The following is a 27654-nucleotide window of genomic DNA, read 5'->3' as shown; positions in this document are numbered from 1 at the left end:
AGGGGGAAGGAAAATGACCAGAACAATTTCCGGGTCACCCGGAAGTGACCCGAGGCGGGCCGGTCGTCATGGTAGCGGTCGGACGCACGGCTCGGCGGAGGGAAGATGGCGGTGACAGGCTGGCTGGAGAGCCTGCGGGCGGCCGAGAAGACTGCGCTGCTGCAGGACGGTAATTCGAGGCGCCCCGCGAGGTCCCTCGTCCCTCCCCCCGGGTCCGGCCCTCCGCGCTCGCGCCTCGGGAAGGGCCTCGGCGCCTGGGGCGCAGAGCCGCAAGCGTCGCGGCCGCCACCCAAGCCAGGTCCTGCATTCGCAGATGGGGAAACTGAGGCCCAGAGAGGTGACGTAACTGGAACACGCATCTCTGGACACCCCCTGGTGGCCTGTAGACCACCTCGCTCCGCTCGCAGTGGTATTACTAATAAATAACACATAATTCCTTTCACATTCACGATGGCATTTGCTCCGCACCGCTGTCCGGAAAGGCTGTTAATTTTTCACCCCATTTTACAGAAGAGGAAACGTTCCAAGAAGATTTTAGACTAGTCCCAGATCCCCAACCAGACGGTACAACTGACCCGGGATCCCATGAACCTCAGTCTTGGGGTTCTGTTGCTGAAGGCAGCCTGGTGCCTGGGAAGGGCGGGAGACCTGGGTTCTAGTTACGATTCTGCCGTTAAATCACCGGGCTCTCTAGTTGTTCTCTGTACTTGTCTGGACCTCAATTTCCTCATCGGTAAAATGAGCAGGAGGCAGCCAATCAATGATTCTCATCATTAATATTTCTATCTTTCTCTCCCTCTCCTTTCCTCTCTGAAATCAATAAAAAAGTTTTTTTTTTTTTTTAAAAAAGGAAACACATGGGGACTAACATTGTGTGGCTGTGTGGTAGGAATGGCCTAGAGGTGTGCAGAAGGCAAAACGATGGCATGGTTAGAAGGAGGACTTAGTCGGGAAGCCCACTTTAATATCCCGAGAATATAAGCTGGGTTTTAGAAACTGGGGAGAGAAAGATAAACATGATATCATTCCTGGGGAGATAGAGGCTTTTAAACGTATCATACCATATGGTAAATTCTCCACTATGGATATAAATAAAGCATTAGAAAGGCACAAACAGGGAAGCAAATTTTGCCAAGGTGGCCGGGGTGATAGTTTAGGAAGACTTCCCAGTGGAAGTGATATTTGAGCTAAGTTTTGAAGAGCAAGGAGAAGCTTAACAGATGGAGAGACTTATGGAGCTATTGCTGGTAGAGGAACAGGAGAGCAAAGATATATTGAAAGAAATCTTCAGAAAGGAAGAGAGTCCCAGGACATACTATCTTAAAGTAATGATGGGCGATGTTTGGCAACGAGTGGGAGGCCCTGGGAGGGCTTCTCAATAAGCCCAAGGCTGTGGTGTCTCCCAGGTAGACCCCTGATCTGTAAGGGATAAGGCAAGGGGAGGCTTGGGAGTAAAGCACTCTCTACTTTGTGCTTAGGGAGAAGGAAGGTGCACTATTTGTTCCCAGACGGGAAGGAAATGGCCGAAGAATATGATGAGAAGACAAGTGAACTGCTTGGTAAGTGACAGGGTCTCCCAGCAGGCCCTTCGGAACACTTGGGATGACCTAAGCACACACCTTGCCTGAGGCTTGAGGGAGGAGCCCTGCACCAAATGTGGGAGCCAGGGGAGACCGAGGCCTTTGAAGCAAGATTGTCCCTGAGAAGAATCTGAGGTCAGGGCTGGACACCGGAGGTGGAGTGGGAGTTCGTTTGACCATTCAACCCAAAACAAATTAGAGAGTGAGTCGTTTTTCCAAGGTGGGAATGGGGATGTGGAGAATCTGTTGGGAAAAACTTTAGAGAAGGTGCAACTGGAAGTGAACCTTATAGGCTGAATAGTGGTAAGGGCACATTTTCACTACAGTTTTTTGTGGGTTTTTTTGTTTGTTTTTTGCTTGTTTTTTTGAAGCCACATTAGAAACAAGCAAGTATCAGAGGCAGCAGCTTCTGACTTTGCCTCAGAGTTAGCACTATTAAATATGACAGTTATCTTGGAGAATGAATCAAAGGGATAGGGGGTAGAAATGGTAATTTGTAGCATTGTACCTTGTGTTTCTGCAGCTCTTTTCCTTTAAGAATAGGCTCATGAATAGAGGCTCCAGCTTGAATTTCTGGGAATTATTTGATTTGTCCATTCACTGTTCCCAGATCTGTACATCAGCATTAACTCAATTCCCAGAGCTAGGTGGCTGGTTCTTTGACCCAGGGCCTGAGGCTGTCAGCAATGGGAGTTAGTCTCTTTATTAAGTTCTACCTGAACTGCTAAGACCAATGATGGAATCATGGACTGGGTTATTTTCTTGTCATTATTCTTGACTTTAATTTCTTCCTGGGACTGATCGACAGGTAGTATTGGTGAGGGAATTTCTTTTTCCCTTTTTCTGACAGCTCATAAATGTCCAGAACCGACAATACAGATTACACTGGTTTGCATTCTCTTAGTCTCCAGTCTTAAAATGTGTGTCCTGCGCATGTTCAGTCACAGAGTGAAGTGTTGATCTCTCCTTATTATGAGCTGCTTGGGCTCTAGTCCCAATTGGTTTAGTCTGGTGCTATTAAAAATCTTGATGTGTTTAGCATATGACACTGATTTGGTGGAAACCAATACAGTAGTAATATCCTCACAATGCATTGTAATTTATAGCACTCCCAGGGGGTGACAGCCTTGGAATGCCTAACGGGGCGAGCTTATGAAAGCAGAGGTCACGTGGGCTAACCACCACCATCACCAAGCCAGAGACTAGTTGCAGCTCCTCTCCCCCAGCCCCCAGCGTCACCCCTCTTCTCCATACAGAGCAAATCAAACAGCTATAGCTGCTGTGGCTGTAAAAACAAACAAACAAATAAAACCCAGGCCTTTTAGTTGTGCTTGCACATGAAATTAAAATGAAAAAAAAAAAGTCCAGGTTTTTTCATTGGTAGCATCCTACATTAACCTGCCACTTCTCTTGGAAAGTAGAGGATAGACAGTGGCCTCCAAATTCCTTTTTCTTAAAAGCAGAAATGCAGGTTCATCAGAGAACATTGTTTGGCTAAAGTTTACCTAATAATGACATTAATACCATAACTTCTATTGGGTACCACGCTAAGTGCTTCATGTGAATTATCTCGTGTAATCATCCCCATTACAGCCCAATGAGGTAGGTACTGTTGTCCTCATTATACAGTTGAAAAGGGGGTGGGGGAGTTGCAAGAGGTTAAGCACCTTGTTGAAAATCACGTAGCTAGTTAGCTTCTGAGCTAGGATTTAAACCAGGTCTGCCTGATTAAGAGCCAATGCTTTAGTTCTCAACAACATACTGTTGGGAGTGAGAATATTTAATCCTGTTTTGTTTTCTTCTTACTAAATTTTGCTCTCCTCAGAATAATCTGAGGAGGGGCTGGTGGGAACAGGACAGAGATGGGCAGAGAGAACCACCGGGCCCTATGAGCAGCTGATCCTTTACTTACCCATCTCTAACTACCCCCACCCCACCCTCACCCTCACCAGCTACCCTTGCAAAATACTGTTCATTATTCACTTTAAAATATATATTTTTTAATTGATTTCAGAGAGGAAGGGAGAGGGAGAGAAAGAGATAAAAATATCAATGATGAGAATCATTGATCGGCTGCCTCCTGCACGTCTCCTACTGGGGATTGAGCCTGCAACCGGGCATGTGCCCTTGACCAGAATCAAACCTGGGACCCTTCAGTCTGCAGGCCGATGCTCTACCCACTGAGCAAGACCAGGGGGCTCATTATTAACTTTTAAATATAAATACTCCCAGGGCCTGAGCTGACTTTTACTTGTGCATTCTATGAAGTAGAATATGGACAGGGTTTTTGTGGCCGTTAATGGGAATAGTTTCCATTTTTCAAGCTAATTATATATATATTTGATAATTGGCCAAAGTGGTTTTCTGTTAGAAAAACCCAGAAAGTAATTTACAGAGGAAGACTTGCCAGTGGTGCATCCGTCTAGGACAGAGTTCTTCCAATTGGTGTTAATAAGCATAGTAGTGTCATATTTTTTCTACCCTGTCAATGCTATTCATTCCTACCCCCACAATGAATGCTGTATGTATTCATAGAGGAAAAAACTGAAGGGCCCCATAACAATGATCGGAACATCAAACCAGCCCCAGAAGAACACAGCATGTCCAGGGGGCAGAGGCTGAAGGGCAGGCCGCCTCCCAACGATTACATTCGGATTACCGGCCTAATCTGCTTTGGTATTTGACCGCCAGCCGAACCACCCCAGGCTGCGGTTGGGGGATATTGAGCACTTTCATTCCCAAGCACTTCACCAGCTTTATAAATGACCCACTCGATTCCCTTCAGCCTCCTCGGGGATGGGACGTGGCAGCTGTTTAATAGCCACACAGCAACGCTGCAGTGTTTTAGGGCAGAAAAGAAGAATCCTGCATCCAGTGTAAGCTGCAGGGAGTATTTGGAAGGGAGAATGTAATTACCCACATTGGAAATGGGCCAGGCGCGGAGCTTTGGGGGAAGAGGCCCTCAGGACCTCCACTCTCCAGCCCACCTGGAAGATGGGGCCTCCTTTCAGCCAGCAGCCGGGGACATCAGCCTGCTTCCTGCTGACTGAGGAGAAGACCCCAGGCGCTGCTTCCTTCATAGATTCCCCATCAGACCCTTTACAGGGTCATTGACAGTCTCCTTTCCAAGGACTGGCCCTTGCTCAGCCGGGAAGATCTGACAGCATCCCAAGGAGCTGCCTTGCACACACCAGTTTGGGTTTAACATATAATCAAATCAGAGTGACAGCAGGTGGAAACAGTCGTCTGTTGCCGCAGGAGCTGTCCTTGAGTTCAGGAACAAAGACGACAAGAAAGACAGTGTGGATTTGCACGTGTGCACTCACGCCCACATCCGTGGGGAAAAAATAACCAGGACTTTACCACAGTCATTTATTGAATCTTATAAGGGAATGAGTAGGGAGACTTTCTAACAAAGAATTTAATCCCAAGATTTTTTATTTCTTTTTAAGAGATGAAACAGCCAAGGGTGCTAAATTCCTGTGACCTGAGTGGCTTTTAAGGTCAGTGGTAAAGAAATGAGTAGCTGATTTTCCTTCTCCTTCGTGTGCAGAAGGAAAGGCTTCTGTGCAAAATCCTAGAGTCGGAATTGCTGCTCCTGGCCACACTGGTTCTCAAGCTTTAGGACTTTTGATTTAACAAGGCCCATGATTAGAGGAGCACCTCACTTGTCCAGTCCCGGAAGTTAGGTACTCCTCATAAATTATATTTCAAGTAAGCAAAGCTTTTCCTTCAAAGGCTACAATATAAAAAGAGAAGTAGAGATACTTAAAAAAAAATAGAAACCTTTTTAAATAGCATACAAGCTTATTGAACATTTATAGAATATAATTTAGCCTTTTATTAATGATTCAAATTCTGGACTTTGAGTTAGGGGACCTGAATTTTAGCTTTGGCTTTACAAGTTAGTTTATCTCTCTGCGCTTTGATAATTCCCCATACTATGTCCCCTGGAGAGTGGTGGCAAGGGAAGAAACACTATTTCTCATTTTAAAGCCACAGGCATTGGACTAGCTGCTTTCTGAGGGAACTCCCACATTTAGATCTGTGATGACTGTATTTCATTATATAGTGATGCCCTCAGGGTCTAAGGGTGCTTATTTGCCCTCACTAAATGGTCCCATGTGCTTTGTAGTTCTGACACTGCCCCCTGAATGTGAGCTGTCCCCTCATGTGATTGCCAATGTGCCTGGGAAAACAATTCATTTCCTGCCCTATTCTACTTGTAGCATTTTATATACATAGTCTGAGTGAGCATCCAGGAGTGATCTTTCCTACAGAATAGAGCAGGGGTGGGCAAACTTTTTGACTCGAGGGCCACAATGGGTTCTTAAACTGGACCGGAGGGCCGGAACAAAAGCATGAATGGAGTGTTTGTGTGAACTAATATAAATTCAAAGTAAACATCATTACATAAAAGGGTATGGTCTTTTTTTTTTTTTAGTTTTATTCATTTCAAACGGCCGGATCCGGCCCGCGGGCCGTAGTTTGCCCACGGCTGGAATAGAGTGAGGTGTATAGGTCTCGTCACAAGAAGCTGCTGCTGGGAGGCATTTGTCACTTCTGAGTTTGTGACTGTGACAGAGGCCCCAGAAGGCTGGCTTCCAGTTAAGCGAGGTGCTGTGTTACATGAGTAGATTTGAATATACTCCCGGTCACAGTCCATTCACTTAAAAGAGTAGAAGTATTTGTGAAAAAAAAAAATTGCCTATAAAGCATATTTCCAAGTTTTACTCTTCCATATTAATTTTCATTATAAACTTGGAAATGTGTTTCTAGGGAGAATTTTTGGCCCTAAGACATAATAAAATCATACTGCAGAATGCAGCAGACCTTGTAAAAGCACATATTCAAGGGAAAATTCTAATTTTACAGCACACTTTTGTGTGCAGCTTGCGTGCCTTACTTAGAGCAGTGAGGGTGTTTCGGTTTGGCACAGCTGCTCAAAAAGTCTCAAAGAAACTCACCGCTTCCCTGATTTGGAGAATCAGACTGTAGCTCTCATCCCCCAGCCCAGAAAAGGCGGCTAACGAACAGCTGCAGCAGACGCCCTGGCCCTTTTTGAGTCGTTGAGCTCCTAACAGCAGCTTTAGGAAGGCTGCTGGCCTTAAGCAGCACCTGGGCTGCCCAGGCTGGAGCACACCCCAGTGCAGCAGGAAGGGAAAGGAACAGAGAGGCTGCAGCCCCAGAGGGCCCCCCTGCGGTGATGGGCTGCCCCATGACGCAGCCCTGGTGACACCCCTGAGTGGGGTTCCCAGCAGGGCTTTCCAGGTAATGTCCATTGAACTAATTTTTTCACTTACAATTTCCATAATGTATGTTCCTTACTTGAAAAAAAAAAAGCTTTATGCAAACATCTGGCTTGTAAAACAAGGTAAAATAGAGATCGCTGTTTGCATTATAAAAGAATGATTCTGCTTCACAAAAAAATCACATTACATTTGGACTTCCTTTTTTTGTTAAATATATTTTTATTGATTTCAGAGAGGAAGGGAGAGTGAGAGTGAGATAGAAACGTCAATGATGAGAGAGAACCATTGATCGGCTGCCTCCTGCACGCCTCCAACTGGGGATGGAGCCCGCAACCTGGGCATGTGCCCTGACTGGGAATCGAACCGTGACCTCCTGGTTCATAAGTCGACGTGCAACCACTGAGCAACACTGTCCTGGCTACATTTGGATTTTTTGAATCATGAGACAAATCTGCCTCTCAGATTTCACCCTCTTAATTCATTTTTCCTTTGCACATTTTTAGAGAGAAAAAATGCATGTCAACTCACACATGTTGGGATTCAAATTTTCCCAATTACCAGTAGTTAAGCCTTTTCCTAACCCTCCCATCTTCCCCTTCTGGAAGCCACACTGGGGTTTATCTCCATGTAGCTTCTTAAAGAGCTATGTTCCTTTTGTATGGGCACTCATGATATGAATTGTATAGGTTGTCTAATGTTGAAATGCTCAACTGAGATTTCAGAGTCTGGGAGGTCCCTGCTCAAAAAGCCAGTGCAAAGGAGCCTGTAGCTCCCACTTTTATCCTGTTCCACCTACCTAGTGTGATGTTGATGATTCAGCAAAAAAGAGCAGAGCCTCTTTCTTCCCCATAATTCCCTTGCTTCTTTCTCTCCCCAGTAAGAAAGTGGCGTGTAAAAAGTGCCCTGGGAGCCTTGGGCCAGTGGCAGATTGAGGTGGGAGAGCCAGCACCCCACGGAGCAGGGAACCTGGGGCCTGAACTCATCAAGGAAAGCAATGCCAATGTATGTTTATCTATCAGGTGTCTTTGGGAGGGGAGCTGAGTGGGGAGTGGGCTCCCAGCCCTTGAAGAAAGGGACCATGTCTTGTTCACCTCTTCATCTCCAGTGTGCCCACCTGGGCACAGTGCTCTAGAAATGTTTGCCCGAATGAATACCCAAAGGTTTTTGACGTGGTCCTCCCAGGGCAAGGGCTTAAGGCCTGGCATGTCAGTGATAGAAGCGTCAGAGGGAGCTGAGAAGAGCTGAGGGTCTCCCATTGGGTCTGTAGGCAGAGATTTGTAGGGGGCGGGGGGCATCCCTTCCCACCCTCCTCAAGAACAGTCCTGGGGTTGGATTTCCTTCTGCAGCCCATCTTCATGCGCAAGGACACCAAGACGTGTTTCCAGTGGCGGATTCGAAACCTCCCCTACCCTAAGGATGTCTATAGTGTCTGTGTGGACCAGACGGAGCGCTGTGTTGTTGTCAGAACAACCAACAAAAAGTAAGCAGCGTGGTTGACAGTGGCCTGCCTATGTTTGAGCAGAGGGGGTGGGGTGGGGTGGGGTTGGACCTGGGTTAGGGTTCAGACTGCTCCTTACCCTGGGGGGGCGGGGAGGGCAGAGAAGCCTCTTTTTTCAGCTGAGGGAGGGAAGGAGGGAAGGAGGGAAGGAGGAGGGCTTCATGAAAACCCCAGTGGCAATGAATGCGGAAGGGTTTCCTCTCTTCAGGACCAGCTGTGATAATGTCATCAGCTCCATCACGGCAGGGAAACTAAACAAGTGTCTGGTCCAATACCTGGCATATATTGGGGCTCCATAAATATTTTTTGCATGAATGAGATGAGGGAATCACCTGGTTATTAACTTGTGATCTCAGGTGCTTCTGTTGTAAGGTTATTGTGACCTTGACCTCTGGATCCGTGGGCTGAATCTAGTCCATTTTCTCAGATGTTGTGGTGCCAGCCTCCCCCCTCGTATCCCTCAGGTCCACAGGCCCACAGGGAAGCAGCGTGGTTCCTGGGCTCCCCCAGTGCAGCCCTGGGTCCTGCCTACTTCTTTGGATCCACCCCCAACCTCCCACCCCATCACTTTGGCAGGGTTAAGGGGACAGGGAAGGGGTTGAGATGAATGAATTAATTTCAGGATTATTGCTGTACATGCAGCCAGTAGCCGCTGCAGTGGGCCTTGTCTATAAATATAAAGTCATAATAATAAGGGTTTGCGTTTATAAAGCACTTTGAAGCCCTCAGACAAAAGGCACTTTATTCCCGTTATTGTTCTCATCATTAACAGGAGTCAGTGCCTAAAGTGGAATTTAGCAATTTCAGACAACAGAGCAATTGCCTTTAGGAAAACAAACTCCATACTTCAGCAAGCATTCCCTGGCGTAGGAGGCCTCGGGTCCAAACTGGGAACAAAAGTGCTTCTGATAGCACTTGAATCTGCAGCCCAGCAGTTTGTGGAGCTGGCTGCTGCCTCCCTTTTGTCCCCCAGAGGTCACTGTCGAATACAGATATCGGGCGGAAATGTGATTACCAGGGAATGAGAGCAGAGAGGCTAGCTGGCTCACCAAAAAATTCATCCGAGGGCAGATCCTCTGGGTCCCCTCTCCTGTGCGTATGCAGCCGTAGGTGGCGCTGTTGGCCAGGAGCTCCATGGCTAGAGGCCCACTTCTGGGTTCAAGGAAGGGAGGACATTTTTGAACTGATGGGTGAGGCCAGGTGGAGTAGTGCCTCCAAAGGGGTGGGGCCAGGGATTGGAGGGAAGATGAGTTTGTCAGGGCTCACTTTGGAGCCAACACTAACCATTGGCTCCAGTGGCCCAGGCTGGCTCAGCCCAGCCTTCCTCAGGTCCCTCTGCTGGGAGGCAGGCGAGAGGGAGCGCTAAACCCTTAATCCTGAGCTTAGTAGCATTTTCAACTTCTACCTGGAGTAGTAAAATACCCTATACCTTTTTTTTACAACTAATTAAACAGAACTTAATGGCTGTTTCTTTGAGCAATGTTTAACCTTCTCAGAATACTTTCCTTAAAATCTGTTCTCTGATTATCATATCGTCTGGAGATGGGCAGGGTACATATTTTTATTCTTGTGTTATATGTTAACGATTATGTAAGTGTATCTGCAAAATCAGCTTAATGGGCTGACTTGCCAGAAGGTACATTTAGGCCTGGTCTCAATGCCGGGCACCTGCAGATTCCACTGCACCAGGGCATTACTCTCTGATTTTACTTCTTCATTCACCGGGAGATTCTGTGCCTGCCCCAGTTCTAATATTCTGGAATGTGGTTACTAATGAAACTCAGGCTTCCTTTGTCCATACCTGCCTTGTCCCTGAAGAACTGGGCTGGCCACTTTTCTGGAAGGAATTGATTCCAGTGTATCATGTCCTTGGCCAGGTATTGGTGAGGGAAGGAAGAAAGTGCTTTTCCAGGACCCTAGTGCAGCACCGTCTGTTCCTGTTAAGGGAGTTTGTGCAGAAAGGTTCTTAGCCTTAGCCTGGAAGCTGGCAGCTGTAAGTGGAATGAGCCTGGGTGCTGGAATAGGAGGATGTCGGCTTAAATCTGGCCTCTGCCACGTATTAGTTGTAGTATTTGGGGCAAGGTTTCCTCATCCATCACAGGTGAATACTCATGCCTACCTCACAGATCGGAAAATTTGATGAAAACGTGTACGTACAAATGGCCAGCCTTAAGCAGGTCCTCAATAATTCTTTGGAAATTCGAATGTGAAGGGAATTTGGCTGATTTGACATCGGTGATACTAACGTTGTAGAAAGTGTTAATAGACATTGTTAGAAAAAGGATTCTGTGCTCAAATAAGTTTAGGAAACTCTGGAATAAACTTTTTCTTCAGGAGGACTTTTGAGAGCCTTTAGTATGTGAATGTATATTATGACTCTCTAGGAGGGGCTACTATAGGCAGAGATGAACAGTGCCCAGAGCCTTGACGTGTAAGAAAGAAAGAAAGAAGGAAAGATTTGCCTACTGATTTCCTATGGACTGGACTGGCTGGAGGCTTCTCTTGACTGTTCTGACCAACCCTGCACACAGTTGTACAGGGTGCCTCCTGGAGGTGTGTGGCGCATGGCCCATGTGACTGTCCACAGTGGCCCTGTCCTCTAGTGTCTCTCTGAAGACCTGACCTGTGCCCCTTCTCAGTTCACTGCAAGGGCGAATGAGTTGGGAAAAGACTGGGAATGGGGAAGGTGACACAGTGGGAAGAGAGCGATGGGGTGTGGCAGGTCATTTCTGAAATAGCCAAAAAGGAGCTGTCCTTTTGGCACACATTGAAGAAAGTTGGCCTATTCCAGCCTGTTGGACTGGCACCTGCAGACTTCAGATTTATCTGGGACAGCGCCTTTATTTGAGGAGGAAGAAACCGAGGCTCAAAGCTAAATGGCCTGCCCTCCTGAGAGCCTTTGCTCCCACATGTCTTTTGAACACTTTTGAGATTCAGAAAGAAAAACCACCATGTGTTAGAAAGAGTGCTGTGGACACCTGCAGGGTGGCTGGATTCCTGGGGAGCCCCCCTCCCATATCTGCCCCCCCTTGGACAGGTGCAGGGAACTTACACCAGGTCGTCTGTTACTTGGGAGTGAGAATGTGGAAAGATGGAGGGGTCAGGCTTGGGGATTATCACTTGTTTTTAGATTGTCTCCCTTTACCAGTTTTGTGACTTGGGCCTCGGTTTCCTCTTCAGTAAAAGAGGATTAGAGAGGTAGCAACCAACCTGAGACGGTTGTGTTGAGGAATCAGTGTGTAGAACAGTGCCTGGCACAGATTGAGTATTAATGTTACCTCTCAGTGTGTGGCTGAGACTGAGAACAATGAAGGGAGATGAAAATGGGGAGGAGTGTTGGGGCGTCTGCAAAAAGCCCAGGAACCACCTGCTATAAGAGTTTGACTTTGAACAGAAACACAGCATGGTCTCCTCAGGCAGCAGCACGGCCTTGTTTCTTCTTCATCCTTAAAATCCTGAGGCTTACAGCTCAAGGCCTGGGACACATTGATGCCTAAGAAATGTTTGCTGCCCGAGGCTGAGTATTTTGGCTTCTGCAGAAGTACAGTGGGTCTCTCTCTAGTCCAGGTGCTGGTGAGAAAGTCAAGTGCAGTTCCTCTGAAGGCAAACCCAAGGCCAGGGAATGGGGGCGGGGGCTGCTCCTTGAGGAGAGATGCCCCATACTCCCCTGAACACCGCCCGTCAGGAGCTTCTAAGGAAAATTGTTTAACTTCAACCAATAAACTAAACCTATTAGAACAGACTCAAAACAAAGCTGAGTCTCCAGGCCCACTGCTTCCAGTCCCCTCATCTCGTGAAAGATGGTGGGTATAGGACAGAGGAGGCAGCCACACACCTCAGGCTCCCTTAGATCTTGTTGCCATTGCCATGAGGCCAAGCTCCAGGATCCTTTACTATCCCAGTGCCCCAGCCTGGGGAATGTGGCTTGAGAGGGCCCCTGTCCCACGGGCGGGCAGGCGGGCGCACAAGGCAGGTCGGCAGAAAGGATGTCCCGGTGCTGGTCTACAGGGCAAAGCCTTACACAGGCCTCGGGGGTTCGGCTGGGCTGCATGTGCCTGCGCTGCTTCTCTCCCAGTTGTTTCTGTGTATATTTGCAAGGAAGATGTTAACACTTCCTAACAAGCCTTTGTGTTCATCTAATCTTTGCTGTTTAACCTTTGACTCCCCCCTATTATCAGTGTCTGCCACCTTTGCTGGCCAGACCAAGGGCCCCAGGAAAAGACCTCAGCCCGGGCTGGCTAGGAAGAGGATGAGGCCGGCATTCCACTCCAGTTTGCAGGCAGATGGATCACCTTTCCCTGGGGCAGAGCTTTGGAAAATAAAGCAAGCCTATGGTGCCATTAGGACCTCCCAGCCCCCACTCCTTTTGAACTGTCAGCCTTTAAGTAAACATTCTTTTCCTGCCATGGGTCCCAGCACCTTGGTGGGGAGTGGGGAACCTGGGCGGAGAGGGGCCCTGAAGAGCCTCTGCTAAACTAAGGGATTTGGGCAGGGAGAGTGGGGCAGAAGTGCTACATTGATGTCAACTCTCCGAGTCCCCAGGGCATCAGGGCTTTTGAAGTGGACTCAAGGTAGCTGTCACCACAAGGACCAGGCTCCTCTGAAGTATTAAAAGCCCCATCCTCCCCAGGCCCCTCACTTGAGTGTGTTTGTACCTGCCTGCAGCGTTTCCCTTCCCAACCCACACATCCTGGCAGCAGCAGAGATGCTGTGCCTGGGTGACAGGTCTGGCAGCCACTGACCAGAGCCTAGCTGCACTTCCAAGGAAGATGCCAAAAGGGCCTACTGCTAGCAATGAGTAGGCCATTCTTTGTGCTCTGGTGTGATAAGCACCAGACCAGGAGCAAGGAACGTCAGTCCTGACCTGTGCCAGCAAAGTAGTCCAGGGCCCCAGAGATACAGCTTCCCTGATAGCTCGATGGTTTGTCCTGTCAGGGAGCTTTCTCCTGTGATGTACTTCCCTCTCTGGCCTGCAAGTAGAGTCAGCTAATAAGGCCTGAAGAGACCCCAATAAAGGAAAAGGTAGCTGAGGTCTTCATTGGAAGCCCCATGTATATGGCAACTGTCAGCTTTGGGGGATCGCCCTAGATGTCTATTCTGTCCCATTTTCTTGGGATCCAGAGGAGGGCTGGCTTGCTCGAGCTATCTGCTTATCTGTCCTGGGCAGTCCTAAACCTCAAGTATGAGTCACTAATCCCTGGTAAGTCGAGGAATCATGACCAGTTCTGCTCTTCTGCTGGACTGGCCATAAGGCCTTTCATTCTTTTCTTTCCAAGGCCACTAAGCTCCAAAATACTGGTGTTCCAGTGGGCTTCCTTTCTTCCCCTCTGGCTGTTGGAAGTGCGAGAGAACGTTGTAGAAGCTTAGCAGTACAGGGCCTGATGCCCAATTGTTGGAGTCACCTTGTTGGGTGTCCCCAGGACCTCTTTTTGTCCCCACAGGTACTACAAGAAGTTCTCCATTACTGATCTGGACAGATACCAGCTACCTCTGGACGATTCTTTGCTGAGCTTTGCTTATGCCAACTGCACCCTGATCATCTCCGTAAGATTCACCCAGACATCTTAGCCACTGCGTCAGGGAGAGCTTCCCTCCTTCCCTGCCCACTTCCCATTCCATAGGAGTCCCCGGCACTAGCCTTAACCCATGGGGTGTACTAGCTGCAGAACAGGCATCTGTGTCAGCATGGGGAGAGCAGGGTGGGGCTCAGGGAGGAATCTGACAGCTAGAAGAGGACAGAGGGTGATGGGGAGGGATGGAAATCAGACTGGGGTTCTGGTTCACGGCCTGCTCCTCCTTAGCCATGTGACTTTGAGCAAATCATTCAACCCTGTAGGCCTCCATTTCCTCATCTTTGAACAAAGGGATCAAAGGGGGCCGAGTGTGTGTGTGAAGTGGAGGGGAGGGCGGAATGTGACGGAGTGATGTCCTCTTTCTGGCCCCATCTGTAGTACCAGAAGCCAAAAGAAGTCCTGGTGGCCGAGTCAGAGCTGCAGAAGGAGCTGAAGAAGGTAAAGATGGCCCACAGCAGCGATGGGGACTGTAAAACCCAGTAGTGGACCCTGAGCCTGCACCTCCGGCATGGAGGGTGAGTGAGCTCTTCTGTCACCTGTAAGACTCACAGCCTGGGCCTTTCTGGCACTGGGGCAGCCTCCTCTCTTCCAGCAGCTCTCCAAGCTCTGTAAGAACTGGCCCCAGGGCACTCCTGGCCCCTGCATCATGGTGGTCTCTCCTGAGTAAAGTTCTGAGTTACTGCGGGAACACTGCCCTCTTGTCTACTTCTGTCTGCTCCTATTCCCAGGGAAGGAGCTGGTGGCAACACTCCCTTCTCTATCCTAGGGACCTTCCACGGCCAAAGGGGTGGGTGGTCAATGAGAGGGTTTCCTGTAAAAAAGAAAACCTTTGTTCTTTGGGACACTGAGCCATGAGGCTGGTCTTACTCTTTCCCAGCATGTACATCCCCAAATTTGAATCTGTTGTCCCCTTTCCCTTGGGCCTCCCCAGCAAGTGAGGAACCAGATCTTTGAACAATTAAGCTTTATTTTTACAAAAATGAATATTGTAGCCTGTCTCAACAGCTGGCCTGAGGCTGGGCTGGCTGAGAGCTCACTCAGAACTTCTGGGTTTCCTTTATCCTTTCTTGGTTTCAAAGGGAGACCAGGCCATAGTGCCCCAGGAATGAGTCCCCAGCCCCAAAAACTTGTCCAAAGGTGGGGTCTGACTGAGGAGGCGGGGGCTGGTGCCAGCAGGGGTATTGGCAGCCACACCCTCCTTCCAGGGAAAGGACAGAGAGGGACTACTGGGAAGGCCGGAGCACCTCACCTCACGTAAGCTATCATGGCTCTAAGGGGTGAGGTGCGGGCGGGGGTGCCTCTCTAGGCCAGATCCTTGCTCTGGCGGATAGGAAAGCAAGGCCCGGTGGGTTCAGCTTCACTCTTCCAAAGCAGCAGGTCTCTTCTCTCCAACTGGTTCTTGGGAGGGGCTGTACCACTGGGTAATCTGAGTCCCAGGAGTCAGCAGCCTTTGGCTTAAGTGCTCAAGCACTGTGGTTGCAGGTCTGGGAGCACAGGCACGGGTGGGGAGCATTGTCACTGCACCCTCCAAGCAAGAGAGGTCCCTGAGTAGCTAGCTTCCCTGGCCCACAGCTAGGGTGGCCCTGCCTGTCACGGGTTTTGAAAGTCCAGGACGTGAAGGTTGTAAGACAGCGCCGCATAGAGATGCTTGGTAGTGAAGCGCAGGCAATACACCGGACTGCTCAGGGGTGTCGACGTCAGCGGGAAGGCCTGCGAGGGAAGGCACAAGAATGACAAGGGTGGCCCGAGTAGGAGATAGGGGAGCCCAAACCCAGGACTCCCAGGCCCAGTGCAATGGGTCAGGTGCACTGTGGGCTTCCTCCATCGCTCCAGGCACACCCACTCTCAGGTGCAGCCCATAAACATGAGTCCTGGCTTCCGGGAGGTGTGCGTGAGGTAGGCGGGATGCTTACGTGTAGGCAGGCCCTTTGGCGCCGGTCCCACAGCCGTACAACCCCGTAGTAGGAGGAACCTGTGGCCAGCAAGTGGTTCCCATCCGTCTGCAAGCAGTACAGGGTGCTGTCGTGGGGCTCCTCCCACTCCATGACACACTTCCTGTCCAGGAAGAGGCGATGCAGGGGAGCTCAGGATGCCCTCCCTCCACCCCACTTCCCCATTCTGGCTGGGAGAGAGAGGCTGAATCACCAAATTCTTTAAAAAGCAGCCTTAATGGGGGAAAGCCTCCTCACTAAAGGTCTCTTTCTTATCAAACTCCAGACCCCAGGGTAGCTTATGCCCTCATTTGTGCTTCACATGGCTGACTACATGTCACAGGACTGTAAGGCCTTAGAAAGGCAGAAAGGCTGGGACAATGCTGAGGGATGGCACCCTCACAGCTCCCACGGCTCTGATCAGGTCCTGGCGGCTACAACCTCCCAGGCCTCGGGGCCAAAATTGCCAAGGTGGGAAGTCCAAGCTTGATCTGACCTTGCCGGCTGCTCCCTACCGGTCCCTGACATGGAGTCTGTACCTCCTCCCACCAAGACTGACCTAGGTCTCCCACCACCTGTCCTCCTGCCCAGCACACTCACCTGACACTGGCTCGGAGGTCCCAGTATCGAACGTAGGTGTCATAGCCACAGGACAGGAGCGTGAAAGGGGACTCATACATGAGGTCCAGCACCCCAGCCCCTGGGGGAAAGTCACTGCCCAGGTGTGTCATCAGCTGCCCACTGGGGAGAGAGAGGGACAAAGGATGAGCCACTATCCCACCTTGGCCCACACAGATTCTTTGAATCTCCAAATGGCTTCAGTCCCTAAGGAAATGCAGCTCTCCTTCCCGAGCTACAATTAGACTCCCTTAGGAAGGGGGGCTGAGGGAGGAGATGCCCCAGACTCCCTTCCCTCCCACCCCAGCCCCTCCCCCAGCTAAAGGCCTCAATCAATCACCATCAGCCCCTCCATCACACCTGCACACTGGCCACCCGCCACCCAGCCTCTCCTCCGCAGGAGGATGAATGGGCCTTGCTGAAGGGGTTGCCACACACACACACACACACACACACACACACACTTTATACTCCTTGATCCTGCAGGTCATGCAGTTCTGAGCTGCCTGAGTCCAATGCCTTAATTCCCGCCTGTAATCTGGGGCTCAAACCTCATTGGGGATAAAGACCACACAAAGGGAGAAGGGGAGTCCCAGGAGATGTTAAAACAAGTAAACACCTTTGTGTCTGGGGACAGAAATCGCTGAGAAAGCAGCTTAGCGGGCTGGTCCCTGGTGTTCCTGGCCAGGCTGGCCCCCAGCCCGGGGCGAGCACGCCTCTGTGATCACAGCCCCCAGCCTGCTGGGCTCCAGCTTGCTCCCCCACCCTCGCCCCTCCCGGTGGCCAAGAGCAGATTACTGAGAAGAACAATTTCTTTGTGACTGTGTAATTCCCTCCGTGACCGCGGCAGTGGGCAGACCCCTCGCCTGATGCCAGACCCCTAGCAACCATGTAGGGGGGCCTCCTGGCCCTAGCAACTACCCCTCAACATCAAGTGCACCCGCTAATCCCTATGGCTAGGGGACGGGTAAGAGCAGTGAGTCTGCAGAATGACTGGGGGAAATGAAGGAGAAGAGGGGCACCCTCCAGACTCCATTCCTCAGCTTCAACCAAAAGATGCTGGGCTCTCCTCCATAACGGGAAAAACAAGGCCTTGGATACTTCCCAGGGACTCACAGGTAAGAGGCTGGGCATGGAGTGGGAGGACTTCGTGGTCGCACCAGCCCAGCTTTGGCCCAAAAGTGTTGATCAAAGGGCTTAAGGCTGATGGGGCTGCCAGTCACATGTGTGAATGTGGCCCTCAGCTCTAGTCCTTCCACCTCACACAGATGCTACCCCTCTTCATTCTTCTCCCCACTGGAGCCACCATCTTCCCTGAAGGCTGAAGGAGTAAGGGAGGAGGCTGTGGGCTCCTCTCTGCCCACTCTGCCTTTCCCCTGGAGCCCTGGACAGAGACATGACCCCCAGCAAGGTACACGGTTGCTGTCTGGTGGGGGGCTAGGCCCTAAGTCACCACCCTGTCCCCCAGCCTCCTTCCCGGGGAGGAACACAGGAGAAGCCTGTGTCGGGAGAGGGATGTCGGGGAGAATCCCGAGAAGGATCAGGCAGAAAGCCCTCTCTCCAGATCAGCGTCTCCTAGAGATCACGGACCGGGGCTCCCAGGAAGCCCTTCACTAGCCATGATTCCCCCAGGCTGGAGCCCTGCAAGCGGCTGGTCTCTCTCACGGGCACACGTGCAGATTTGTGCACAGGGTAGGGGCTGTTTTGCTCCACAGTCCTCCCTCTCCTTCCAGATTGGGGGCCCTGCCCCTCCATTAGCGAGGCCTTCAGGAATGACTGAGGAGCTCTCCCCTTTAATCTGTAGGAGTAATTTCATGTTTGTCTGTTTGAAATAGAAGATGAAAGGCAGTAGGTTGGGGGTGTGAAGCCCAGCATGGCTCTACCTGCCCACCGCTGGTCCCAGGGTTGAAAGGGAAGGAGAGCTGGGCATCCATAGCTAGGCAGGGTCAGCAGCATAAAGGCCACACCCAGACCAAGTTGCCAACCTGGGCCCATGCCCCTGCGTCTGAGCCACCACTGGAAAGTGTCAGCCATAACATCTGCAATAAGAAACACAGAACTCGCCCAAGCTGGTTTGGCTCAATGGATAGAGCGTCAGCCTGTGGTCTGAAGGGTCCCAGGTTCGATTCTGGTCAGGGGCACATGCCCAGGTTGCAGGCTCAGCCCACAGTAGGGGACGTGCAAGAGGCAGCCGATCAATGATTCTCTCTCATCATTGATGTTTCAGTCTCTCTCTCCCTCTCCCTTCTCTGAAATCAATAAAAATATATTTAAAGAAAAGAAACACAGAACTCTGCCCTGCGGGGGAGACCCAAGAGCAAGAGTGAGCCTCAGCGCCTGGGGCCAGGACAAGTCCTTGAAAGCCCGTCTGCCAGCCCAGCCTGGCCGGGCTGAGGAGTTTTCTTCCTGGTGCACGCTTCTCCGATTCTCTGTAACGGCCACACACACTTTAAATGGGCCAATAAAAAGATACAATTTCTCTTGTCTCTGGGCCTGGACCCTCAAGGCTCTGTTGTGCAGTGCTCGTGAGGTTAAGTTCAGAGCATAAACGGACACACCGCGCTCTGGGAAATGGCCAGTCTCTTCCAATAGCGGCCCAGCAGTACCATAGGAGCCCTGCTGGGGTTTTGATTTGGGAAAACAAACAGAAATGGCACCGTGGGCCCTTTGTGGCCCCTACCCCAGGACCAATTTAACTAGAAAACTCGAGCTTATCTGCTGTGGTGGAGGGAGAGAGACTGGCTGACAACAGCCCCACACTTTGGGGGGAAGGGGGACAAAGCAAGCTGTCTGTCTCGTCAGCCCCTCCTCCGAGCTCCTTTTCTTACTGCAAGTGTATTTTTGTAAAAAACAAAAAAACAAAAAAACGATTAGATTGCAATTTGTATAACATGGTGACCCCCAAATTCAGACGTTTCACCCCTTTTCTCTAGGAAGAATGTTAAGAATGCCTCTGGGCCTATCACTGTGGGGGGCGGAAGGGGTGCATTGCCTTGGCTGTGGAACAACTTGTGTGGGAGCAGGGCTGCTGCTCAGAGCCCAGGCCAAGACAGGAGCAAGGGCAGGGTCTGTCACTATAGAAGGCCAGACAAAAAGTCCATTCCTTCCAACTCCTGTGCACAAAGCCCGGGCCTCCAGGAGCTGCTGGGGACTGGGGGGGGGGGGGGGCTACTCCCCCAGCCTCCCCCAAGCATGACTCCAGCAATTCTCTCTCGACCCAGGGAAAGATAAAGACAGATGGGGCCGCCCCTGTGATCCTGATGAATGCGACCAGGCAGGGAGGACAGCCTGAAGGAAGTGTGTTCTCAGCCTGGCTATGTAGGGCCTCATCCCAGGGACCCTTGAGGAGGGAAATCAGGTCTCCCTGGCCCAACCCACCCTGCTGCCCAGGCAATTCCACTGATGCTGGAGGGCAGTGGGAAGAAAGAGAGGAACTTCCTAGTAGTCAGGGAGGAGAAAAACGTAAATAAGACCCTGATCCACCCCCACCCCATGACCATCTTTATGGGAAAAATAACAGAAGGTAAGTGCTAGCCCCGAAGACCCGGATGTCTGACCTGGGAGGGGCCCTGAGTGCCAGGCTGGAGTCGGGTAAAGTAGGGCAGGCTCTAGCAGAAACACCCACCACTCCCAGTCTGGGCCCTGAAGAGCCAGGAAGCCTGGTACCCTGCTCCCCTCTCTCTTTCCTCCCTCCCTCTCCTGAGTCCTCTCATCCCAGCCTCTGGACACTTCCCCTGTCTGGGCCTGAGCTCCACGTAGCCATGGCCCATAGAAAGTCCTCCTGTGCTTAAGTGCCCTGAAATGCCCCCTGGCTCCCACCTGCCCGCCCACATCTAAGAATTCCTGTGGCCCACACACCATTTTACAGTCACTATTAATGTACTGGGTTCCTGGTGATGTTCCCTGGAGATCTTATGGGTGCTCATTCCTGAATCTGTTTGGGGGTGAGGACACGCCATCTTGCATGTGCTACCACAAAATGCAACAATGGCTTTTGGTGGAGGGAATGGGTGGGAGGGTGACAAACAGTTCACCTTTCTATGTACCTTCTATTCCCAGGAGATAGATGGCCTATAGGTATAAGCTGGGCCCAACATGGTTGCTAAGAAAGTGGGAGGTTTTTCTTCCCTTCCCTTCCTTCCCTCCTTCCTCCCCTTCTTCCTCTCTTCCTTTCCTTGACCAACAGCCATTTACTGAGCCCCTTCTGTACACAAGGCACTTTAGGGAGAGGCGAAGTTGAGGGAAAGAAGTCTGCCTTGTATTCAACTACCAATACAAGGTGTGACCTGGTGGCACCAGGAGATGAAAGCAAGTGTTATGGGCGCAGACTCAGTGATTCTGTGAGTGACAGGGTTGTGACAGGCAATGACAGAAGAGAGGGGATGGCCTAGGTCCGTGGTTGGCAAACTGCGGCTCGGGAGCCACATGCGGCTCTTTGGCCCCTTGAGTGTGGCTCTTCCTAAGTCTTAGGAGTACCCTAATTAAGTTCATAACAATGTACCTACTTAAGTTTAAAAAATTTGGCTCTCAAAAGAAATTTCAATTGTTGTACTGTTGATATTTGGCTCCGGTGACTAACGAGTTTGCCGACCACTGGCCTAGGTGAAGGACCAGCAACAACAAAAGAGCAGAGCGGGGCGCCTGGTTGGCAATCTGGTCTGGTTAGAGGCTTGGTCTGTGAGGGGGGCAAGTTGGTATGACCTGGTTCCCAGGCCATGGTGGACATACTGCTCAGCTGCCATGAACTCCAGGAGTGGCAGAGAGCTGCAAGGCTTTTGAGCAGGGAATGGCTGTCCTAATCCAGCCCTCTGGTGGGGAGAGCAAGAGAATCAAGGAGGCAGATAGGTCCCACGAAGTGGTGGAGATAAGAAGCCCATGAAAGCTTCGTCTGCCCCAGCCCTGCCAGGTGAGAGGGAAGGGCCCTTGCCAAGCACAGAGCCTCTCACATGCATGTGTGTACGCGTGGCCCCCAGCACCGCCCATGCACACGTGTTCAGACACAATGACTCAAAGGCCAGGCAGTCCACTTTGTACTGCTAACAAGGGGACCGTAATTACAGGAAGGGGCAGCGGGCAGATAAAAGGATACAAAATTTCAACATCTGTTGCCATAAAGGGATAAGGAGAAGTGAAACGCAAAGTATCAGTTTGTTGTCAGTAGGCAGAGAGCCAATTTCAAAGAGTTCAGGAGGACAGAGGGGACAAGAAAGAAAAAGGAAAGAGGGGGGTAGAAAGAAAGAAAGAAAAAGAAATTACAGGGTTCCTTAAAGAGGTAAAGAAAAAAGAAAATGAAAAAAGCTGTCAGTAATACTTTCAAAGGAGAAGGCAGGTACTTTAAAGAGGGCAATTCCCATAATCAGCCTGACGGAGGGCAGGCCCCCTGCCTGGGTGGAGGCGGAGGGCCTGGGGCAGAGACAAAGCCACACCTGGCGGGGATGGGCACGAATGGTGCCCTCAGCAGCCCAGCCTGCACTCAGGACGCCTGCTCCTCCTGCCAACGGTCAGCTGGCTGCAGCCAGGCGCCCTTGCCATTCCGAACTGGAGTAGATGCCTTGAAATGCAGCTCCTGTGCTCAAGGTCCCAAGATAAAGTTCCCAGCCCAAAGGGGGCTTCACCACCAGGCCACACGGTGGCTGACAAGGTGGCCCTATGAGTGCTCTAAGCCACCAACTCGAGCCCCAGGGGTCAGGATCAGGGTGGGCTTCATGATGGAGATGCTGTTTATGCTAAAGTGTGAGCAGGGTTTCAGGAGACAGAGAAGGGTTAATCCAGGGTGTCAGATGGAGCAAAGGCCCCGAGGGCCCCTGACAGAATGTGAGAAACCTATCTGTCCAGCCTTCATTGAGAAAGGAGACTTAGGGGCTTTAGGAAGGAAACAGAGGAGTAATGGGGAACTGGGGATGACCCTGGCCGGAAGAGGAGAGGAGGAGGAGTGCAGGGGTCATGCCTATGGTCACGCACAAAGGCAGCACAGTGCCTAGCCAAGGACTCAAACCCTCAATGCCCTAGGAGTAGTAGCCAGGCCACCCCTTCCCTACCTGACAGTCCCCAGGCTGGCTTAGAGCTATGGTTGGACCCACTATGACACCTCCAGGTCTGGGATCACAGGCCTCTTCATCCTGTTGCCCGGCTGCCCACCACCACCAGGGTGACCACTGTGCCCTGTTCTCAGGGCACCAATGCTAGATCCAGCTCAAATGTCCCTTGGCAGAAAAGTATAACCCACAGCAAGAACAAGCCCTGGGGAAGGGGTGTGTGTGATATCAGGCCAGTCAGATACCCTTCCCCCAGTTTTCCATCAGGTGGGAGGCAGTCCCCCACAAAGACAACACCTTCCCTGGGGCCTAGCCATTGGCCTGGCTCAATGCTTGATTCCTCTAGACCTCAGGCTCAGGAACAGGATGGCCCTGGCACAGTACTTTAAGCTTGATGGGACCCCAGGGCCTAGCTAAGGACACTTCAGTGGTTGGCTGTTCGCACTGTCTGTCAGGATGGAGATCTTGAGGGCTGGGGACTGGGCCTAAAGAGCATCTACCCTCAGGAGCAGGTTCTGATGCCGCAGAACTCCATCCTTCTCTCTGCCTGGTTCAGACAGGTTAGAAATCCTACACTTGGGCCCAGTCCAGGGTCCCCAGCTCCAGGAGAGAGGAAGGGAAGGGGGGACACCAAGTTCCTTGACATCTAGGCAATGGCTGTGTGCAACAGCTGCCCTCTGACCTGTGTGCTCCAGCCAGGACTTCCCCTCTCCAGGAGTCTTGATGGAATGAAGGGCAGAGGGAGTCATGTGACCTTGAAAGGGGTCCCCAGGCGTTGTAAGTAGCTAGGCTGCCCGAGGAAGCACTGATACTCAGCAGGGCACCTACACTTCCAAGCTATGTCCCAGACCACCATCCTGAGGGCAGCCCCTGGAGGGGTGATGCTCAGAGCAAAACTGCCCTCCATACTCCTCCCCCCAAGTCATTGCACACATAAAAGGAAAATCCCAGTGCTCCTCAAGTTTCAGCAGTGACAGGTTAAAAGCAAAAGAATCCACCCAGCACCGCACACCGCCCCACCGCTGAGTCCTGCCGGCGATGTTGCTCCACCTTCCAGATTGGCCTGTCAGTCAGGCTTTGGCGTTATTGAAAGATCAAACTCTGTCCTGCCTGTTCATTACCTTAATCCTATTTTCTACATGGCTTTATTATCTGCTCGGGCTTCTCTGGGAAAGACAGCTACACACAGTCATCCTGACCATCCACTTCCTCCACCGGGGCATCGTTCCCCAGACCCTGCATTGGGTCCTCCCAGCTCCCCTGGGGACAGGAGAGACGTTTAAAACAAGCCTGGCTGCTCTCAGTGATGAGGAGGGGAGTTACAGGGGCTAGAAAGGTGGCAATGCCAAGTGACACCCATGGGCAGGCTGGCCAGAGGGTGCAGTGGCTGCTGCTTGTCTGGTTCCAGTGAGAATCGAGGCCATAACTATCTTGTACCCATTTTCATTTGGGTTCTTTCTGGGTTCTGTAAAAACTGTGTTTGGGATGAGTGAGGCCTAGGGATTTCATAAGAGAATGCCATTCAAGGATTGGTGCCTCAGAACTCCATCCTGATCATAAATCTGTGCCCAGGCATTACCCCCCACCCTGCAAAGGCAACTACAGGCAAAAGAGGCCACTCGAAGATTACTCAACCTCAAGATAAAGCTGGGCCATGGGCCATGGCAGTGCGCCCCCCACTCCTCTCACCTTGCTGGCTTGTCCACCATCCTGGGCCCAGGCCAGTGATGATGCCAAAGACCAGGTCCAGTAAAACTGACCTTCAGCAGAAATGCCCATCTTTGTGACTTACAGCCTTACTGTCAAGTGCCTTCTCTATGCCATGAGGTCAGCATGTTTACCCTCACCCTCCACTGGTCATAGGCCACAAGTATTTAGAGGATTGAAAGGGTGAGCCTCCACAAACGCCAGGTACCAATGTGGGAGACAGCTGTGAATGGGTAGGAAGAAAGGGAAGTAGACAGTTTAGAGTGGTTGACTGACCACAAGGTGACAGGCATTGTGTGGGTACTTCTTAAAAATAAATTTTTTATACTGGTTCTATTAAGTAGGGATAATTAAATCCATTTACAAATGTGGAGGCTGAGGCTCAGAAAGGCCCCCCATGTCATAGAATTAATCAGCAGCAGAGTCAGTTGTAGAACCCACGTCTGTCTGACCATAGCCTGTGCTCCCTCTGTCGTTCCTCACAGCCTCCCCATCACACACCAGAGGAGGGGCTCCTTCCCCAGCCCCGTTCAGATGCAAGAAGTTGCCAGTAGCACGAGTTTGGCAGAATGAGCCATGGGAATAACCTTCACAGACTGCAGGAACTCCAACATCCCAGGGGCTACAAACAAAGGAGTCCTTGGAAGTTTTAGCTATGCTGGCAACAGTGTGATACAATCAGCTATAATAACAAAAGTAGATGATTTGGAATAAGGGCAATGATAGCACCCACCACTCATCAGCCCACACCTGCTATGTTCAGTACTCAGTTATGAACACCTCATTTTAAGGGGAATCAAACCAGATAAATCAGAGAAACTTTCAGGTAAGAATGGTCCTAAAACAGCCGTGAGACCAACACTCGAAGATTACTCAACCTTCACGGTATCTTGTACCCATTCTCATTTGGGCTCTTTGCTATTCCTCTCTCTCTTTCTTGCTGACCAAACCCCGACTTTGTGCCTTCCTCCTCCTCCCCTACTGCCAACGTGTATGGTGGGAAGCTGAGCTCTTCCCCAGGCCTAGAGGTGAATCTTGACTGGTCATTCCATTTCCCATGACAGTTTGATTTAGGGTTGAGTGCCAGAACACACCTTTGGCTCACTAAATATAACAAGTCGGCTTGGGGGCTCCTAGGAAGGGCTTCCTCATCTTAAAAAGGGACCCCAGGCAAGTACATGTCTTCTTCCTTCCTTCTTCCCTTTGGATATTGCCTTATGAATTGGAAGACCTTTAGTAAACAAACCTGTGGGCAAGGGCAAAAGCCACCTTGACGGGTGGCAAAACAGAAAGCTGAAGAGAAAATGGGCCTCATGGTCTCATTGAACCACTGAACCCCTCAATCCTGGAACCAGCTCACTATCCAACTTCTGGACTCCTGGTCATGTAAGACAATAATAATAATTCCTCTATTGTCTGAGCCACTTTGAATTAGGTCTTCATTACTTACAGACAAAAGCACCCAACTGATCTATTATGTTTATGAGCAACAACTGAAGAGTCTTGGACTTTTGCCCACAAAGAAGACGACCCCAGAGGAGCAAGACCAAAGGTTTCTGAAATCTAAAGGCCTGTCTTCAGAGGAGAGGTTCAACTTGCTTCGTGTTGGGATCATACCTCCAGGAAGCAGATCAACCCTCGATGACGGGAGGCACTCTAACTCTCAGAGCTGGCCAAGGATGTAATGTGGTATTTGGTGAAGTTGCGAGTTTCCTACCCCTGCAGCTGGATGATCATCAAGAAAATGTTGTAGAGAAAACCTTATTTAATTATCATGTGTTATAAAAAATATTTTACAAAGACTGACAACACAATGGATACTTCAGGAAAAAAGATATGGCTAAGACTTTTCTGGGAAGATGGAGACAAAAGGAGAAGACAAGCTAGAGCAACTGAGGCAAGGGAAAGGCAAGATGAGCACATCCTCATTGCTCATTATGGCATTGAAGCCAGACTGTGGGTGCTTAGGGTGAGGTGAAGAGTTCTTAGACTTGACGGGGAAAAAAAAAAAGTATTGACAATACCTAATGCCACTGAGGATGTGAAGAAACTAGATCTTTCATACACTAGGGTCAGAATATAAAATAGTTAAGATACTCAAAACAATCTGGCAGGTAATAAAAACTAAACATACGCTTACCAAATGACCCAGCAATTGTACTCCTGGGCATTAATCCCAAAGAAATGAAATCGTAAGTCCACACAAAAGCCTACACACAAATGTTCATTACAACTCTATTTGCAATAGTTAAAAAACTGAAAACAACCCAAATGCCCTTCAATCGGTGAATTCTGTTCAATGGGGAAAGAAACTTGGTTAAATCCATACCTGAGAATCTATCTATATATATATAAAAGCCTAATATGCAGTGTCCCCTCGGGAGTTCGACCGACCGGGAGTTGGATCACTCACTATGACGTGTGCTGACCACCAGGGGTTGGCGAGAAACGAAGGGAGGCCCTGGCTGGCAGCCAGAAGGAAGGCCCCGATCAGCCCTGATCGCTGGCCAGGCCTAGGGACCCTACCCATGCACAAATTTCATGCACTGGGCCTCTAGTATACTATATTTAGCAATAAAAAGTAAAGTGCTATTTATACATGTAACAACTTCTATGGGTCTCAAGAGAATTATGCTGGGGGGACATATCAAAAGATTACATACTATATTATTTCACTTATTTAATACTTTCAAAATGAAAAATTATAGAGATGAGGAACACAAGTGGTTGCCAGGGATGAGGGACTACAGGGAGTGGAGCATGGGTATGATTATAAAGGGTAAATGAGGGATCTTTGTGCTAATGGAACAAACAGTTCTGTATCTTTTGCAGCAGTGATTACCTGAATCTACACACCGGCTAAAACTGGAAAGAACTACACCTACCTACACGCGTGCAATCTGAATAAGGGTCTGTGGACTGTACCAATGTCAATTTTCTGCTTTTAATATTATACTGTGTAAGGCGTTATTTCATATGAATCTATAATTATTTCAAAATAAAAAGTTTTTGAAAACCATACGACAGAATGGCAGGTAATCGGATGGGAGTGTGTCAAGCCTGCCAAGACAGAGAAATGAATAAAACCTGGATGTATTTTAACTGTTCTGTATAATTCTTTTTATGAATCTGTAGGCCACTTCCAAAATATCTTTATTTTAGAAAAGCCATCTCTGAGGATAGATGGGATTTTATGTAGCCACATAGGCACTCCCCGGAGAAAAAGTATCATAAATCCAAACTGTTGTTATCATAAATTTTACATGAAGTTATTTACCAATTATAAATCACTTTAACAGTCTCCTCAAGCTAACAGAACGATTCCACAGGAGAAGGTACCTCAGCAGAGGCTGTACTGAGTTTCGGGCAGGGGTGCTTCCCAGCCTTCTCCCGGATCTCGGGGCAGCCACCTGCACAGGGGCTGGCTCCGCCAGCTCTCTCCACTGCCTCCCTGACAGCT

At 50.1% G+C, this 27654-nt stretch overlaps 2 protein-coding genes across 4 annotated transcripts in view; one reads left to right on the top strand and one right to left on the bottom strand.

Annotated features, from left to right (window-relative positions):
• The first annotated feature begins 61 nt into the window (after nucleotides 1-61).
• Nucleotides 62-27287, top strand: DPCD (deleted in primary ciliary dyskinesia homolog (mouse)). Of its 2 annotated transcripts, XM_070432457.1 has the most exons (7): nucleotides 62-169; nucleotides 1479-1559; nucleotides 7710-7834; nucleotides 8179-8312; nucleotides 13772-13874; nucleotides 14282-14418; nucleotides 27027-27287. In XM_070432457.1, the coding sequence occupies exons 1-6, from the start codon at nucleotides 106-108 to the stop codon at nucleotides 14384-14386; spliced, it is 612 nt and encodes a 203-aa protein (XP_070288558.1). In that variant the 5' UTR covers nucleotides 62-105; the 3' UTR covers nucleotides 14387-14418; nucleotides 27027-27287. The 2 variants fall into 2 exon arrangements, with proteins under 2 accessions (XP_070288558.1, XP_070288557.1); XM_070432456.1 differs by lacking the exon at nucleotides 27027-27287 and having other exon boundaries at nucleotides 14282-14591.
• The window catches only part of FBXW4 (F-box and WD repeat domain containing 4), a 78942-nt gene continuing 66140 nt past the window's right edge, over nucleotides 14853-27654 (bottom strand). For both annotated transcript variants that reach the window (XM_070432454.1, XM_070432455.1), the window contains exons 7-9: nucleotides 16435-16575; nucleotides 15817-15958; nucleotides 14853-15613 (exon numbers count right to left, since the gene is read on the bottom strand). In XM_070432454.1, coding sequence (XP_070288555.1) covers nucleotides 15494-15613; nucleotides 15817-15958; nucleotides 16435-16575 — 403 coding nt within the window. In that variant the 3' untranslated portion in view covers nucleotides 14853-15493. The remainder of the gene's footprint in view (nucleotides 15614-15816; nucleotides 15959-16434; nucleotides 16576-27654) is intronic.

Source organism: Myotis yumanensis, unplaced genomic scaffold (assembly GCF_028538775.1).
Source record: "Myotis yumanensis isolate MYYU_CA2020_CCGP unplaced genomic scaffold, mMyoYum1.0.hap1 SCAF_13, whole genome shotgun sequence".
NCBI classification, from domain to species: domain Eukaryota; kingdom Metazoa; phylum Chordata; class Mammalia; order Chiroptera; family Vespertilionidae; genus Myotis; species Myotis yumanensis.
The sequence above is the reverse complement of the archived record's forward strand: the minus strand, read 5'-3'. Positions and strand labels throughout refer to the sequence as shown.

Excerpts from the sequence above, each read along its gene's own strand:
- DPCD (XM_070432457.1), top strand. The coding sequence starts at position 106 with ATGGCGGTGACAGGCTGGCTGGAGAGCCTGCGGGCGGCCGAGAAGACT. Across the intron at positions 170-1,478 it reads GACTGCGCTGCTGCAGGACG|GGAGAAGGAAGGTGCACTAT; the intron begins GTAATTCGAGGC and ends CTTTGTGCTTAG. Across the intron at positions 7,835-8,178 it reads TCAAGGAAAGCAATGCCAAT|CCCATCTTCATGCGCAAGGA; the intron begins GTATGTTTATCT and ends TTCCTTCTGCAG.